Consider the following 16,102-nt stretch of genomic DNA (forward strand, 5'->3'; position numbering starts at 1 on the left):
TCCGGGGGGTGAGGAGGAGCAGTGGTGTGGTAGGGCTTGTAGTGGCTGTAGAGAGAGAATCCTCCTCACAATTCTAAGACAGAAATGAGTGCTTATGGTCACTCATAGACCAGAGCACAGTCCAGGAAAGGAGTAAACAGCTTACCCTTGATCAGGTCCCTAGAAGTATCTCTGAAAACAGCTGCACAAAATCCCCAAAGTTTGGGACAGTACATTCTCCACATTGGAAGTAGACCCCTACCTTAACAAAGAGTTTATAACTCAAGTAATTGGCTGGAATCATGAGCAAACTTTGCAAAAAAAGAGTCAGACCATAGAATCTTACTTTGGTGACAAAGAAGATCAAAACAGACAACCGGAGGAAGACAACAAAGTCAAAGCTCCTACATCCAAAGCCTCCAAGAAAAATATGAATTGGTCCCAGGCCATGGAAGAGCTCAAAAAGGATTTTGAGAAGCAAGTAAGAGAAGTAGAGGAAAAACTGAGAGTGATGCAAGAAAATCATGAAAAACAAGTCAACAGCTTGCTAAAGGAGACCCAAAAAAATACTGAAGTAAATTTACACCTTAAAAAATAACCTAACCCAAATGGCAAAAGAGGTCCAAAAAGCCAATGAGGAGAATGCCTTAAAAGCAAAATTGGCAAAATGGAAAAGGAAGTCCAAAAGATTACTGAAGAAAATACTTCCTTTTAAAAATGGAATAGAGCAGTTGGAAGCTAGTAACTTTATGAGAAGTCAAGACACTGTAAAACAAATCCAAAAGAATGAAAAAATAGAAGACAATGTGAAATCTCACTGGAAAAACAACTGACCTGGAAAATAGATCCAGGAGAGAGAATTTCAAAATTATTGGACTGTCTGAAAGCCATGATCAAAAAAAAGGAGCCTAGACATCCATCTTTCAAGAAATTCTCAAGGAAAACTGCCCTGACATTTTAGAACCAGAGGGCAAAATAGAAATTGAAAGAATCCACTGATCACCTCCTGAAAGAGATCCCCAAAGGAAAACTCCTAGGAATATTACAGCCAAATTCCAGAGTTCCCAGGTCAAGGAGAAAATATTGCAAGCAGCCAGAAAGAAATAATTCAGGTATTGTGGAACCACAATCAGGATAACACAAGATTTAGCAGCTTCTACATTAAGAGACTGCAGGGCTTGGAATGTATTATTCCGGAGGGCAAAGGAGATAGGATTACAACCAAGAATCACCTACCCAGCAAAACTGACGATTAAAAAAAGACTTCCAAGTCAACAAGAATTGATTAAGCTCCTGCTATGTGCCATGCACTCTGGGCATTGGGGATACAGTCAAGTAACAAGTTTCTTGCACTCAAAGGATTCACGTTCAGTTGGTAGAGACTGTGTGTATGTCCTAAGTATATACAAAATAAAAGAGGTAATTTGGGAGAGAGAGGGCACTGGTACCTGGGACAAGGGTTGAAGGGGCCTTTATTCAGAGGATGGCATTTTGAAGGAAGCAAGGGAGAGCCAGGATGCTGGTTTATTCTAGTTAAGAAAGATCTGATTGTGGGGCAGCTAGATGGCACAGCCTCAGACCAAACACTTGACACTAGCTATGTGACCCTGGGCAAGTTACTTAACCCCAATTGCCCAAAATTAAAGAAGAAGAAGAAGAAAGGAAGATCTGATTGAGGATCGTATTTATGATGAAACTTAATTTTTTTTCCAGTAATGCTAAGCCAAATACAATTTACTAAACTGAATTTTAAAGAACTAGTAAGTACTGTTTATGGATAAGTGTGTCTAAACACCTGTGATACTGAGTAGCTGTGCAAAGCACCACTTGCAATTAGGTATAAATACTCTTGATTTATGTCAGGAGGGGGTTGGCATAGAGAAGTGGATTCATTCCATAGAAAACAAGGGCTGGCCAGGAGATCAGGTATATTATGCTTCCTCATCAAACCACCTGTGCTAATATACAATTTGTCACAAAGTTCAATAAATACTTAATAAGCTCTGGGAAAGTCTTGAGCCTGAATCTGCTATTGAATTATTGTCTAATATTTTGCCATATAATTTATACTTGAGTACATGTAGTAGGTATAGATGTATAGTACAGTGGAACCAATTGTCCCACACATATTTATAGACAAGAGAGGCTAAAGCAAAACAAGTAGGTTAGCAGAATCTGAAATGGCCTCAGAATTTTCAGTCAAATGTGAATATATTCTTCTATAAGCAACTTCATAAATATGTAAATATTAAAATCTGTGAAGAGGGTTGGAGATGGTTGGTGAATGGCACATCTGAGCTAGCCTCGTATCATACTCACTGAGCTAATAGATTTAAAATCAGGAATCTTATAGGGGAATCAAGTCTAACACCTTCATTTTTTACAAGTAAGGAGACTGAGACCTAGAGAAGTTAAGTAATACCAAGGTTATGAAGGTATTGACAGAGGTGAGATTTAAACCCAGGCCCTCTGACTCCAAATCAGTACACTTTTAACTGCACTTAACTGCACTATCTCTTTGCTATATAATTAGCTTGTATTTTCATAGTTTAATGTATCAGTTATTCTTAATGTGCTTCAGAACTGTGAAATCATACATTATAACTTAGAGAATCTAGTGGTTGAGAGATTTCCCTTTAATAGTATGTAATTGTTTTAAAGTAAAGCTGATAGCCACTAAAAATCCTTACCAAAAAGTCTGTCTAGAAATAAAGTTACTGCTAGAAATAAAGCTACATGCTGATATAAGTAATTCACTTAAAACTCCAGTTTTCCTCTTTTTTGTAATATTTGTGATTAAATGTTGTCCTACTTTGTGGAGACTGTAGGATTTTTATAATAAGTAGGTTTGGGGAGGCTAAGTCATTGCTGAGTAAGATTATTTCCCAGAGATGATATGTAAAGCAGTTTATAGCAGTCAACTGAAACAGTTTTCCGCGTGTGGGGGTGCGCGTGCCCACACGCGCCCCCCCCCCCATTTATTGCTAAATCCAGTGGCCTTATCTTAGTCTTCATTCTTCTTGGATTCTCTAACACTTGATTCTTTCTGTTGACCATCTGTACTTACTAAGTTTTCACAGCACTGCTCTCTCCTAGTTATTTTTCTGTTTTGACCTAACTTTTTTTAGTTTTCCTTGAATGAAGAATTGTTGTCCATCTCCTGACCCCTTATGTGGATGCACTGTCTCTGTTCTGAGTGCTCTATACCCTCTCTCAATGATTTTACCTCCTCCCTTGGGTTCAGTTATCTCTATGCAGATATCTATCGGATCTAAACACCCATTCCTAATGTCTGGACTTGTGGGCCAAATAAATCTTAAGGTGCTGCTAGACTTGATCTAGATGTCCTTATAAGCATCTCAAACTCAACATTCCAAAGCAGGATTCTGTATCTTTCCCCAGAAACTTGGCCCTTCTCCTGCCTTAACTCTTTTTGACATGAATATTTCCATTCTATCAGCTATGCTGACTACAGCTGTATACTTCTCCTATATTCTGCACAGCATTTGTGCTAACTTACTAATCCCTACACATTCTCTGTCTCCTTTTTACACCTCTCATGTGTATAGACTGCTCTGTTGCTTCACCTCTCTTTCATGGAATCTCTAGCTTCTTTCAAGACTCAATTCAATTGCCATCTCTTTGAAGAGGTCTTTCCTGATTAGCCCAGGTGGTAATTTTTCTGTCTTTCCCATCCCGTCCCCAAATTACTTAATCTGTGAACTTTTATCCTCAAGTAAAATAATGGCTCATTGAGGGCAGGGACTATCTCACTTTTATATTTGTATCACAAAATAATAAATAGAATAGCACATCACAATAAATGCTTCAAGTACTATATACAGATTAGTTATTCCATTTTCTTTAGTAGCGTTTTGCTTCTTCACAATGGTATGACAGTGATTTCTGGGTTCTCAAAGGATTTGCTAAGGGAGCACAAGCCCTAGCAGGTTCAAGCTAGAAAGATTTTGAGTTATAGGTCCATTGAGATTGACAGTTGGTCCTCTGACAACAAAGGTCACAGGCTAGATTGCCCACGGGGTATGGAGTGGGCTGTTTTTGTTGTTTTTTGTTTCTTTTGTCAGGACTCCTGACAAGTTTCCAAGACTGGTTTTTAAATTTTATGTTAGATTGTTATCTGCATTTTTGTGTAGGAAGTCCTTACACCAGTGAAGGTACAAATCTTTGATTTTCTTGTTCACCTGCTTTGTTGGTATGTTAGGTTTTTTTTAGAAGACATGCTTCTTAATTGGAACTGGAATGGACATTGGCAATAGTATCCATTTTTTTTCCCATAGAGATTAAAAACAAGGAATTTAGGGCCATGTTTTTTCAAAAGTCTAAACAAAGCAAGTTCAGAGAGTTTGGAATTTAAAGAAAGGTGTAAAAGTGTGAATTTTTGTAATTTAGACATTCACACAGAAACCAAAATTGCTTATCAAAAGGTAAGGTTAATAATGTTGGGGAGGCTGTGGAAAGTAAGACACACCAGTGCATTTTTGATAAGTCTATGAATTGGTACAACCATTATCTAAATTTAAAATATGCAGATAAAGTGACTAAAATGTCCATACCTTTTAGCCTGGAGATTTCACTGCTAGACATTTACCCCAAGCAGGTCATTGACCAAAAAAAAAAAAGGTTCCATATACACCAAAATGTTTATAGCAGCACTTTTTTTTTTGTGATAATAAAGAAGTGGAAACAAAATAGATAACTATCAATTGGCAATTAAATTAATACAATGGAATATTATTATAACAACTGAAGAGTATGACATACAGAAAAGCATGGAAAGATTTATATGTACTGATACAAAATGAAGTGAGCGTAACCAGGAAAATAATGTACAGTTACTGCAGATAGCAACAAAACAATGTTCTGAAATTATCAAGAACAGGCATGGCACCCAAAGAAGAGCTATGAAAAGACACTTCCCCCCTCCCCCCCTCCCGGTTGCTTTGCAAATGTCAGAATTCACAGCTGTGGAACATGTTGTTTAATATCTCTTTGAATATGTGGATCAATTTTACTGGTTTTTCCCCCCATTTTTATAAAAACTTGGTTATAAAGGATGGCTCTGGAATGAGGAGGGTTGCAGGAAGAAATTTAGGCAATGTGAAATTTCACATAAGAAAAAATCTTATTCATATCCTTTTGACCACTAACCAATTGGGGGATATTTCTTATAAATTTGACTTCATTTTCTATATATCTTAAACATGAGACCTTTATCAGAGAAACAGTACAAAGATGTTCTTCCCATTTACCTATGAAGGTTGTTTTAAATTCATGCGTGCTGTAGTTTAGTCTTTGGATCCTAGAATTTAGAATTCAGAGGGACCTTAGGGATCATCTAGTATGACTTCCTTATTTTTATGAATGAGGAACCTGAGTACAACAGGTGAGAAGACTTTGCTAAATAACACAGCTGGAATTGGACTGTGCAAGATAGCTACTAAATTGATCATATCTACATGATGCAATGCAGTGATGTCGAGCTCAAATCAACATTTATGTTGTCTTTTTTTTTTTAAATTGTTAAACATTTCCCAATTACATTTTAATCTGGTTGGGCATGCTTGAGTTTTACACCTCTTATCTAAAAGAAACACTTGGGTTCAGATCCCTTCCCTGGCACAATGTTATGTTCCCCGTTGCTCTCCACTATGATGCTGGTTCCAGATCTCTTCTTTTGCTACCATTGGAAGAATAAAATAAGTGAGAATTCTGTCCTTTCAGTGTTCTTTTTGTACCATGCCAAAATAGCATATTTGTGAAATAAATCGTGGTACGTGAGATTAAAATTTCCAAGTTATTCTAACATGAAGGGACACGATAGGTTTTTTCATATTATATTCTCAACATTCTCATCAAAGTCAGTTTTTCTGGTCTTAAAAATTATGTCATTTGGGAAAACTGGAAAACGTTCTTGCGGAAATTAGATTTAGCTCTGTACATCAGTTAACTCCAAATGGATCATCATCCTTTAAATTAGAGAATGGAAGATTTCTTTAATGACTGTGGACAAGGGAGAGAATTCTTAGCTGAATAAGGGAGAGATGATAAAAGATAAAACTTACAATTTCAATTTCCTAATTTAAAAGCTTTGCTATGAACAGAGTCAGTGCAGCCAGAATTAGAAGAGGAGCAGTTTTGAAAGGGGGGGGAGTAACAAATATCTCTGATAAAGGTCTATTTTCCAAAATTAATAGGGAATTTATAGAAATGCATAAAAGAATAAGATACATTCTCTAATTGATAAGTAATAAAATAATATAAACAATTTCCAAAAGAAATACATGCTATTAATCATATGAAAGATTGTCCCAAATCACTAGTAAGAAAAATGCAAATTAAAACCATTCTTAAAATTTCGCCTACCCATTTATTCTAGTTTTGTAGAATGAAATCTAAGAGGTTAGGCAGTTTAGCTTTCCCACCCATTCCTGAACATTCATTTTAGCAAATGTTTTCTAAATGGATAGTTATTAGTGAATGTTAACTCTTTGCCAGTAAAAGTTAAAAAACAGAATGTACAGTTCACATGTAGTGATGTTTATGGAATGATGTTAAGTTACAGGTAGCAGGATCCTGGAAGAGAATCAGTGCAGGGAGCGAGAAAGTTGTCCAGGCCCCTTGGGCTCTTCCAGATGATGGGCACAGTCCTATGAGCTTGTAAAATTCCTGATCCTCCCCCAGCTTCTTTGTGCTGATACAAACACCACTATCTGTAGGAGCGTCAAGGAGCAATCCTTGGCGGTAGTGTTTTCTGAAGCGTGCCCGACACTTCGCAGTAGTTTGGAGGAAGCACAGACGAAACACTGAAACATCTCTAGTCTCCAGTTTATGTTCTGTCGAAGGAGACCGTGTGTATCTGTATGTTCCCATATATAAGTAATACAGCTTTAGGGAGAGGAGGACACTCGGAATTGAAGTCACTGAGAGAAAGAATTCAGAGAGAAAAGAGGACCCCCAAGACAGAGCCTTGGGGAATACCCAGAAAGGCCGTAATATGGATGCTGAGGTTTGTAAAGGAGAGTATAATCTTGTCAGATAGTGGAGAGTAGGGTCACAAAAACCCAAAAAGGAGAGAATATCCAGGAGGAAAAACAGTCATCAGTATCGGATAAAGCAAAGGGCTCTAGTAGGAGACTGAGAAAAGACCATCAGATTTGACAAATAAGCAATCACTAGTAACTGGAGACTTTCAGTTGGGTGAGGAGGTCAGAAGACAGGTTGCAAAGGGCTGAGGTGTGACTGACAGGAAGTAGATAGCAAATGTAAAAACTTGAGAAAGGAAGGATAAGAAGATTATATCCGAAGGGGATGGTAGGATTTGTAAGGGTTTTAAGGATACTGGTTACCTGGTCATAATTTGAGGGCAGAGAGGTAACCACTAAATGGGAAAAAAGTGATACTTGGGGGAAGGGGAGGGGGTTGAGAGACAGCAGGAAGTGGTGTTTGGGCAATCTTTTGGAAAAAACTCGGCAGGATAGGACCAAGGACACATGAAAAAAGGTGGACCTCAGCAAGGAGAAAAGGACGACTTCATCAGAAACTGGAAGAAAAAGGTGGGAGATGGTGTTGGGGAGTGTCAGCTTACCAATTGAGGTGATGAGGGCTCACAAGTGAACTAAGATTTGAGGAAGAGAAACAATTGAGGAGGAGCAAAAGGATGGCTTTGCTTCAGTGTGGGACTTGAGCTTAGAAAACATAAATTTGTAGTGTATCTAGGTAGTCTGATTCTGACCTGAAACTTTGTTCATCATAGCTTCTGTCATACAAGGAGTTGAGAGAGTAGAGGACAGTATAGAGTTGAATTAGTTATAGTGTCAATTGGGAAGAGATGAAAGTGAAGTAAAAGCAGGAGTAATGGCCCAATATAATAACCGAGGGAAGTTAATACAGTAAGATTAATTCAGAACTGATTGGCTAGGAGTATAGGTCGAAATCCTATTTAGCCTGGAGAAGGGAGAGGAGGAGGAGGAGAAAGATGTCATATGACAGCCCATCAGGTATTTGAGGGTTGTCATGAGGACAGATTAGATGAGTTCTATTTGGGCTTCGATTCTTAAAGCATTCAAGTAAAATGTTAGGATTTTTGCCAAGTTAGTTGACTGAATTTAGCTAAGATCACCAAAAAAACCCCAAAACTGATTTGATATAAAAGAATGTAAAGCTGCAGAATTTACATGAGGATTTGTAAGGTAAAAATCTTTTAAAAAAATTTTACTTCTACATTTAGGGCATAAATACTATTAGGAAGGTGTTTTTTAAGTACTGTAACATGCTGATAACTTCTACAAGTTGTCTCACATTGAAAGAATGTTAGGAACTAATAGTGGGTTTGCAGACCCAAAAATTTCCTTTGCCTTCAAAGGAAGCAACCTTCATTTGAAGGAGTGTTCATTATTGTCACTTTAGCTAACTTGCATTGCTAATCTAGAGAATCAGTTTAGAGATTTGATTTAAAAAAAAACTGGTTTTTTCACATTCATCACACTGTAGATAACCTTATACAGAAGGTGATAAACAGTAATAGAAATTATATGGAGCACTAAATTGACATGATTGCAGTGATAAAACTGGAAAATAGGGCCTTGAATGACAGAGACACAAATGAATTTGCCTGTAGAGTTAGTGATTGATTAAAAGGAACAAACATCTGTTTGTGGCAGGATTTAAATACATTAAAATGACAAAGCAATAGTTCTCTAGAATGACCTTTTTATATTCCCCCCAAAAAAGTAGAGAAATTTTATCTCTATACTCCAGTTGTTTAAGTACTTTTTTTAAAAAAAAACTTATTTACTTTTTGCTTTGATTAAACTATTCCTAAACCATTGTACAAGTGTTTTGATCACCATTTATGCTGTTTCTAGCACTGGCCAGGAATAAAGCCTGTATAGTTTTCATGATCAGGGTGCTACCCTTTCTCTAGTTTTGTGGATGCCTAAAACTTTAATTATAAAAGATTTCCTAAAATCTAGTTCATCAGTATCTCAGCAAAATGTGTTGAAGGTTGGAGATGGTTCTTACTTGTTCTTATCAGAAAGGCAGACAACTCAGAAAAGAGATATGGATAATAAATTAGTTGAATGCATTTTGGTGAATTTTATGATTATCATTTTGACTAAGGATATTTTTTAAAGAATTTTGGATTTTTCAGCCAATGCTTGTAAGAGGCATTTTAGTATGGTGGGTGGAGAAATGGCTTCCGTCGGAAAGGTTCAAGTGCCAGCATCTTGACTTGTTTTTGTGTCCCCCTGGACAAGTCCTTTAACATCAGTGCCTAGAAAGCTCTCAAAGATTCTAAGTTGCAGAACAGATGCCAACCTGCTTGGGTAAATAGTTCCCTCACCAGGAATTTCTTACGTCAATGAGATTACTGTTCCAGTTTTTTGATTTTTTTTTGTTATCTTTTTGTTCTCTCCCTTTTATCTTCTCCCCCCAAAATTCCTCCTTCATATTTGTTGAACCCTCCATGACCAAAAGATTAGTACCAGATATTTCTGGAATTTGACTGAAATTTAACTAGTGTTGGGGAGGAAACACAGTCTTGCTTAGCTGCTAAAGTACCACTTTGGGAGCTGGAGGCGGAAAGGAGGAATCAATACACCAAAGCCTTCTTCTACAGAAAGTGTACCGAGAAAGAACTGTCAGCCAACAGTTGGAACCAGTAGTTAAGTGTTTTAACTTAGCATTTTCATCACCCTTTATAACTTAAAATTAGAGCATGTGTTGCAGAAATCTGAACTTTGGAGCTTTGTGAAATTGCTTGAGTTACCAAAACATTGATAACTTCTGCATTTATTGTAGTACTCTTTGGGGTCAATTAAATCTTGAAGAGGCAAGAGTGATGGATATTTAAATGGAGTTTATTATTACTATTATTTTTGCCATTTAAATTTGACAGTCTTAAATACAACTAAAACAACTCAACTGTTTTTTCTAATAAATATTTTGAGTTAAGCTGAATTGTTAGAGATATGCTTGAGTCATAGAATTTAGAAATGGAAGAGATGTTTTACAAATCATGCTGTTAGGAAACCAGGGGGGAGGGAGACAGCAATTAAAGGACTTTCCCCAAAGGCATACAGGTAGCAAGTAACAAGGGCTGAGATTTCAACCTGTGTTCTCTGACTGCAAATTAAATGCTCATTCCTTTAGACATTAATTATCTTTAGTATAGATTCTTGACAATTTGGCATTACCAAATACAGAAGATGGAAGGGGTGGGAGCTTCCTTGCCTGTTCTGTGCATTTTTGTAATCAGAATAAGGAGTTAGATGGAGACCCACCCTACCCCACCCCCCAAAAAGAAAAACCAGGGGTGATTATTGGGGCCAGATCCCAAAGGTAGAGGTAGCATCAAATCAAGAGCACAGGTGGAGATATTATCTTAAAACAGTTGAAAAGAATAAGAATAAAGGGTGGTGGTACAGGAGGGCAGACCCCAATAGGAACTGGGTCCATTTGCCTGCAGAGGCAGCACATTGTGTTTTTATTCATTTTGTTAAGTATTTCCCAATTACATTTTAATCTGGTTCTGTGCCACTCAGAGTGTTGTGGCTGCATGTAGTTGAACTCTCTGCTGTAGCAGAATGGGGGGGGGGGTACAAAGACATAAATAGCAGGTGACCCCCTCTTCCCATTAAAGTAGAAGGATTTTAGATTACCCACCAATCCATGAAGATGCTAGAAGCTATCAAACTGGACTAGAGAGGATTCAAAAATACTCTGACAGATTAGGACAGGCTCATTTTATAAGGTAAAATATGTAATAGCCCTACTTAAGTTTAAAAAAAAAAACCCAATGCTTTAGTTGCAAAAAAATTGTTACTGGACAATAATTATTAAAAAGGTTTTTTTTTTTTACAAATTCTTTTATAGAACTATTCAGAGCATTAGAGGCTTTCTTTATTCTTATTCCTTTAGCTTCTCTTGACATACTATAATAAAAGGATTGGGATTTTTTTCTTCATTCTTTTTCAGTGGCTAGCCCACCTTCTTTTCCAGTTATATAAATATATATCTCTTTAACTGTATTTTATGGTACTTTTTCATGAATCACCATTAGTAACAGCCTGATTATGCCCGTCTTTTGTTTTTCCATTGCCCTTTAGCTTATTTGTAAATTTAGTTCTTCTGAGAACGTTGGACTATGTATATAATTCATGGTCCAATGGCAACACTGGGAAGAATGTTATAAGAGGTATGCTTTTGCAGTGGTTTGGGATCATGGAAAGCACTCTATAATAGAGCTTTTAAGAGCCCCATCTTGCTGGTTTTTTAAAACACTGTTTGTGTAGGTTTATGCCACTTTATTTTTTGGCTTTTATATGATGTATCCCTCTCTTTTCTGTTGTACATGCTCTTTAAAAGCCCAAGCTCGTTATACAACCACCCAGATTTCTTTAAATACCTTTACTTTTTATTCTCATGACTATTAGCAGAAAGTTAGGGTTAAATTATAGATAGTAGTACCTGGATTTTTCTTCTTACCTTTTGAGAGAGATAGTACCTTCTATAAACCTAGACTGTCTGTTGTGTATATAATGTCTCATGAATAAGGAAACTGAGCCAGACAGAATTTGAATGACTTGCCCAGAGTCAAACAGCAAGATATCTGAGACAGGATTAAAACCCAGGTCTTCCTGATTCTGGGTGCAATGCTTCATCCACAAGTCCATGCTACTTTTTCTTCCAAGACTTTCTAAGTATTTCTGTGGTTCTCCTTTCTAAATTATAGCTATGTCTTTCATGGGATTCGTTTTTGCCTAGAAATTGGACTCAGTTCCCTAAATATATTTAAAAATAAGACGTTTCTCAAAGAAACTTGTGCAAAGATTTCCTTCTTCCCCCTCCATCCCATTTTTCTACTTCCAATTTTAGCTTCTTTGGTTTTGTTTATGCAAAAACTTTTAATCTTATGTAATCAGAATTGTCCTTATTTATGTCCAGTGAACCTATCTTTTGTTGTCACACACACTTTTCTCCTATCCATAGGTGTGACAGGTAATTTCTTCCATGCTTCTTTAATTTATTTATATTACCTTTTATGTCTTTTAAATAGAAAAGTTTTTGTGGCCATCAAATATTCTAGTGTTCCTACTGCGGTCTATCTTTATATATAATTATCATTATCATTTATTAACGAGTGCTATGATTTGAGAGATAATCTTTACTTGTTTTTTAGAACTGTGATAATCCAATTCTTGGTCTGTTATACCACGCTGCCTCTACTTTTCAGGAAATAATTCTTCAACAATTAGAATTTGTAACATAATCCATGAACTAGTAAGTTTTCATTTTTCCAAGGGAAAATGCCCTTTATCAGGCAATTTTAAAAATTCAGTGTTTTAAACTCAGTAAATAAATGATGTAGAAAATTACTGAACACCTGTTCTTTGTACTGTTTACTAAAGGTTTTGAAGAATTTAACAGAATGAGAAAACATGCCCTTTTCTGAGGAGCTCTAATCTACTTGAAGGAGATAAAACAAATATGAATTAGCTTGAACAAACCAAAGTATTAAGTAAAAAATAATACAGTACACGTTGAATATATAAGTTGTGAAGAAAAGGGGGATCACAGTAGGACTGACCTGGAGGGACTTTTCTAGAAGTTTATTCTTTAACACAGGCAATAAGCAATATGAATCACCCAAGTTTAAAGTACGGTAATTGACCTCTAGAATGAAAATAGTTGTCTTTAAACTGAATGCCATTTTAGGTCATCCACCATTAAATTTTGTGGAAAATCTATATAAGTCAAAAAAATCCTCTAAAAGGTATGTTCAAATATTCTAAGGGTTGTCACTTGGGAGAATTAAATTTAGGGGGCAGCGAGGTGGCTCAGTGGATAGCACTGGCCCTGGATTCAGGAGGACAACTTCAGTCTCAGACACATAACACTAGCTGTGTGACCCTGGTCAAGTCACTTAACCCCATTACCTAACCAAAAAAAATTTTTTTTTTAAATTTAGGGCCATCGGTCTAGAACTCAGAACTTGTCCAGCTCCCTTATTTTTTGAGATGAAGAAATTGAAGCCCGGGGAGGTGGTTTGCCTAGTGTCATTGGAGACAGTAAAATTGGAAGTTGCAAATAGGCAAATTAATGACATAATGAAAATTATTGATGTGATGAAAAAGTCCTAACTATTAGAACTAGCTGAAGTAGAAGTCTTTGGACAAAGACTAATGGACCTGTGGAGAGGAAATAGTCTTCAAGTGTATGTTGAACTAAATGGTCAGTTAAGAAAGAGTCAGGGCTAAATCTAAGGAACTTCAAAGAGTAAATAGTTTTGGCAGCAGATTCATTGGTCCAGACTCCTCTCTGCAATACTTTTATTATCTTCTTTCCTTTTTCTCTAACCAATGTCTCTCTCTCTCTCTTTTTTTTTTTACATATCTCTTGATAATAAACTCATGTTAATATATTTTGTGGAGAGGAGACATTGAGACCCAGGAGAGTTAGCCTTTAAATAACATAGACGCCATAGGATGTTAGAGCTGTAAGAAGCCTTAGACATCTAATCAAAACCCCTCATTTTCAGATAAGGAAAGTGAGACACAGAGAATAATGACCAACTCATAGTTAACACAGAAGACTTGTGGAAAAACCGGGACTACACCCCAGGACTCCTAACTCCTGGGCCAGTATTTACTTAAATCAGATGTGGTCAACATCCGTACATATTTTTAGGTACAGCTCCCACATAGTTACCCACCTTTTTTTCTTTTCAATGAAACAAATTTCATGAATAAGACAGATTTGTTTCAAATTAGTTATTTAATGCTATGTGCACAAATTATCAGATCATTGCATGGAAATTAAAATGACTATTATATATGTTCTATTTGTCCTCCACTATCACCCTCCTCTAAAAAAAAACCCTCCAACTTTTTTTTTAATGGAAATAACTCAAGACAAGTTACAATCATTTTGAATTTAAGAGTTCTATGTTTGCTGTTTAGCAGCAGATAGCTTGAAATCTAATGAGTTGAAATGGCATGGACAAGATCATTTTTCCAGATTTTAAATAGGGAAAACCCAAATTTTTTAAAAAACCATGTCTTGATATTAAAAGGTTTGCTTGCATCATGTAAGATGCTTGCTTACAAAAATTGTTCAGTGTGAAAAGCCTTATTAAAACATTGGTGCTATCTTCAGTTGTAAGTGGTTCTGCAAGTCTGAAGACCTTTGTGATGAATTAATGGAATAACCAAAATCTTTGTATTGCAAGTAAATAAAGCTACAGATACATGCTTACTTGATTACAGGTATTAGCCAAATACTGTTCTTGTTCCATACATGTAATGCATAGATAATCAGTTTTTTCATCCTTGTCTATCAAAACCAGCACATTTTTGTAAGGAGGACTTTATATAGGAAAAAGTTCGGGTCTGCCTATATTATTTTGGTTCTAGGTCAAATGTTACCCCATTTTACCAATGTACAGTGGCATATATAATACCCTATTGTCATGGGTCATCAATTCAAGATTCCTGTGAAATGATTTTTTTGTGATAATTTCATTTTCCTATTTCAGTTGGTGATACAAAAAGCATAGTGGTGATTTTGCATGTGAACCTTTGATTTCTTTCCTCAGATAACCCAACTTCACTGAGTATCCCAATCAAGGCTTTGCTAACATTTAAGTAAAGAATATTTTTGTGCATTTGAGGGGGGAGGTGTTTGTTTAAAACCTGAGAGCTATATGACAAGAGACCAAAAATAGGCTCATTCACTGGATTCATTTTTTGCAATAGAATGGGTTCTTTTGGTTAATCTTCCACAGGGGCCCAAAGTTAATTACTTTTATTGCCACAGAAAAGAGGTGTTTTTTCAAATTCTAAAGTAATGGTGTAGCTGAAATTCATGTCCTTTGCCTTGAATAAAGAACCTAATTAAAATTATTACAAAGTACATATGAATAGTGAGTTACTGTTTGCATATGCTTTTAAACTTGGATTTTTTGAATTTTTAGATACTGAAGTGTTGACTTCAATCTTCCACCATGCGTGAATACAAGCTAGTTGTTCTTGGCTCAGGAGGTGTTGGAAAGTCTGCCCTGGTAAGTAGTTCTGTTTGTGTTGGAACAAATTGATTTTTGAAACACTGTCTTTTAAAGTTTAGGATTAGAATGTTGCCTTTTTATGTTTGTTTTTATTTAATGTTATATTTTAAAGCTTCTCATTGTTTACCATTCAACTGTGGTCAGGTCAAGTTTTTGGCTAATACCAGAAAATGAATAGCAATCACATTTCTCTGAATTCTTTTTCTGTTATAAGGAAATTTTTATTATATGTGAATATATGATATGTGTATTGTATGAAGCCTTCAGTTTCTCCATAATTAAGCTTCAAGTTGCTGACAGTAGGATTTAGAAAGTTTGGAGTTGAAGTATGTTTTTCTTTATCGTTCGTGAATAATTTTTTAAAATATTTGCATATGTTTCACATTATTTTTACCCTCGTGCTTTTGTTATACTCAAAAGCAAGCTTATCATCAGGATAACATAGATTTTGGAAAACCAAGGGATCCAAAAACAAATGCCTGTATATTTAATTTTATCATTAGTCATGGGAATTGGAGGGACAATTTATCATAGTAAATTCACTTAAACTTAATGCATTGAAATTTTAATTAAACAAGAGGGAAAAGAATAGGATCTTTGACCATCTAATGTTATATGAACCTTTACCCTCAGAACCATACAAATTGTTCTAATGTCCCCAATGCTAGTAGAAAAAAATCACACTGTTAGTGTGTACATTATAGGTCTATTTTTTTGGCTATAACTATTGAAAGTAAAAAACTATTGAAAGTTAAAAAAAAGTTACATATATAAGATTCTTTTTATTTAAATAAAATGGAAAGATTTTAACATAAATCACATAAGGTCATAAGTGTAGACGACCCCTCACCCCATCATACAGATAATGGAAACTGGGGTTCAGAGAAGTGGTGACTTTCCCTCCGCCACTGAGTGGATAGTGACAGATCTGACATTCAAACCCAGGTCCTCTGAAGTCTGAATGCAGTGTTCCACATTACCTCATGTTGCCTGTCCAAATCCGTTTCCTGACTTTGCAATTAAGTACTGCATATTATC

The 16,102-nt window shown here is 36.0% G+C and overlaps 1 protein-coding gene across 2 annotated transcripts in view; it reads left to right on the forward strand.

The window, feature by feature from the left end:
- The window catches only part of RAP1B (RAP1B, member of RAS oncogene family), a 53,725-nt gene that overhangs the window by 19,501 nt on the left and 18,122 nt on the right, over nt 1-16,102 (forward strand). For both annotated transcript variants that reach the window (XM_078146193.1, XM_020990222.2), the window contains exon 2: nt 14,975-15,061. In XM_078146193.1, coding sequence (XP_078002319.1) covers nt 15,005-15,061 — 57 coding nt within the window. In that variant the 5' untranslated portion in view covers nt 14,975-15,004. The remainder of the gene's footprint in view (nt 1-14,974; nt 15,062-16,102) is intronic.

This window comes from Phascolarctos cinereus, unplaced genomic scaffold (assembly GCF_003287225.1).
Source record: "Phascolarctos cinereus isolate Bilbo 61053 unplaced genomic scaffold, phaCin_HiC Scaffold_1;HRSCAF=81, whole genome shotgun sequence".
Lineage (NCBI taxonomy): Eukaryota > Metazoa > Chordata > Mammalia > Diprotodontia > Phascolarctidae > Phascolarctos > Phascolarctos cinereus.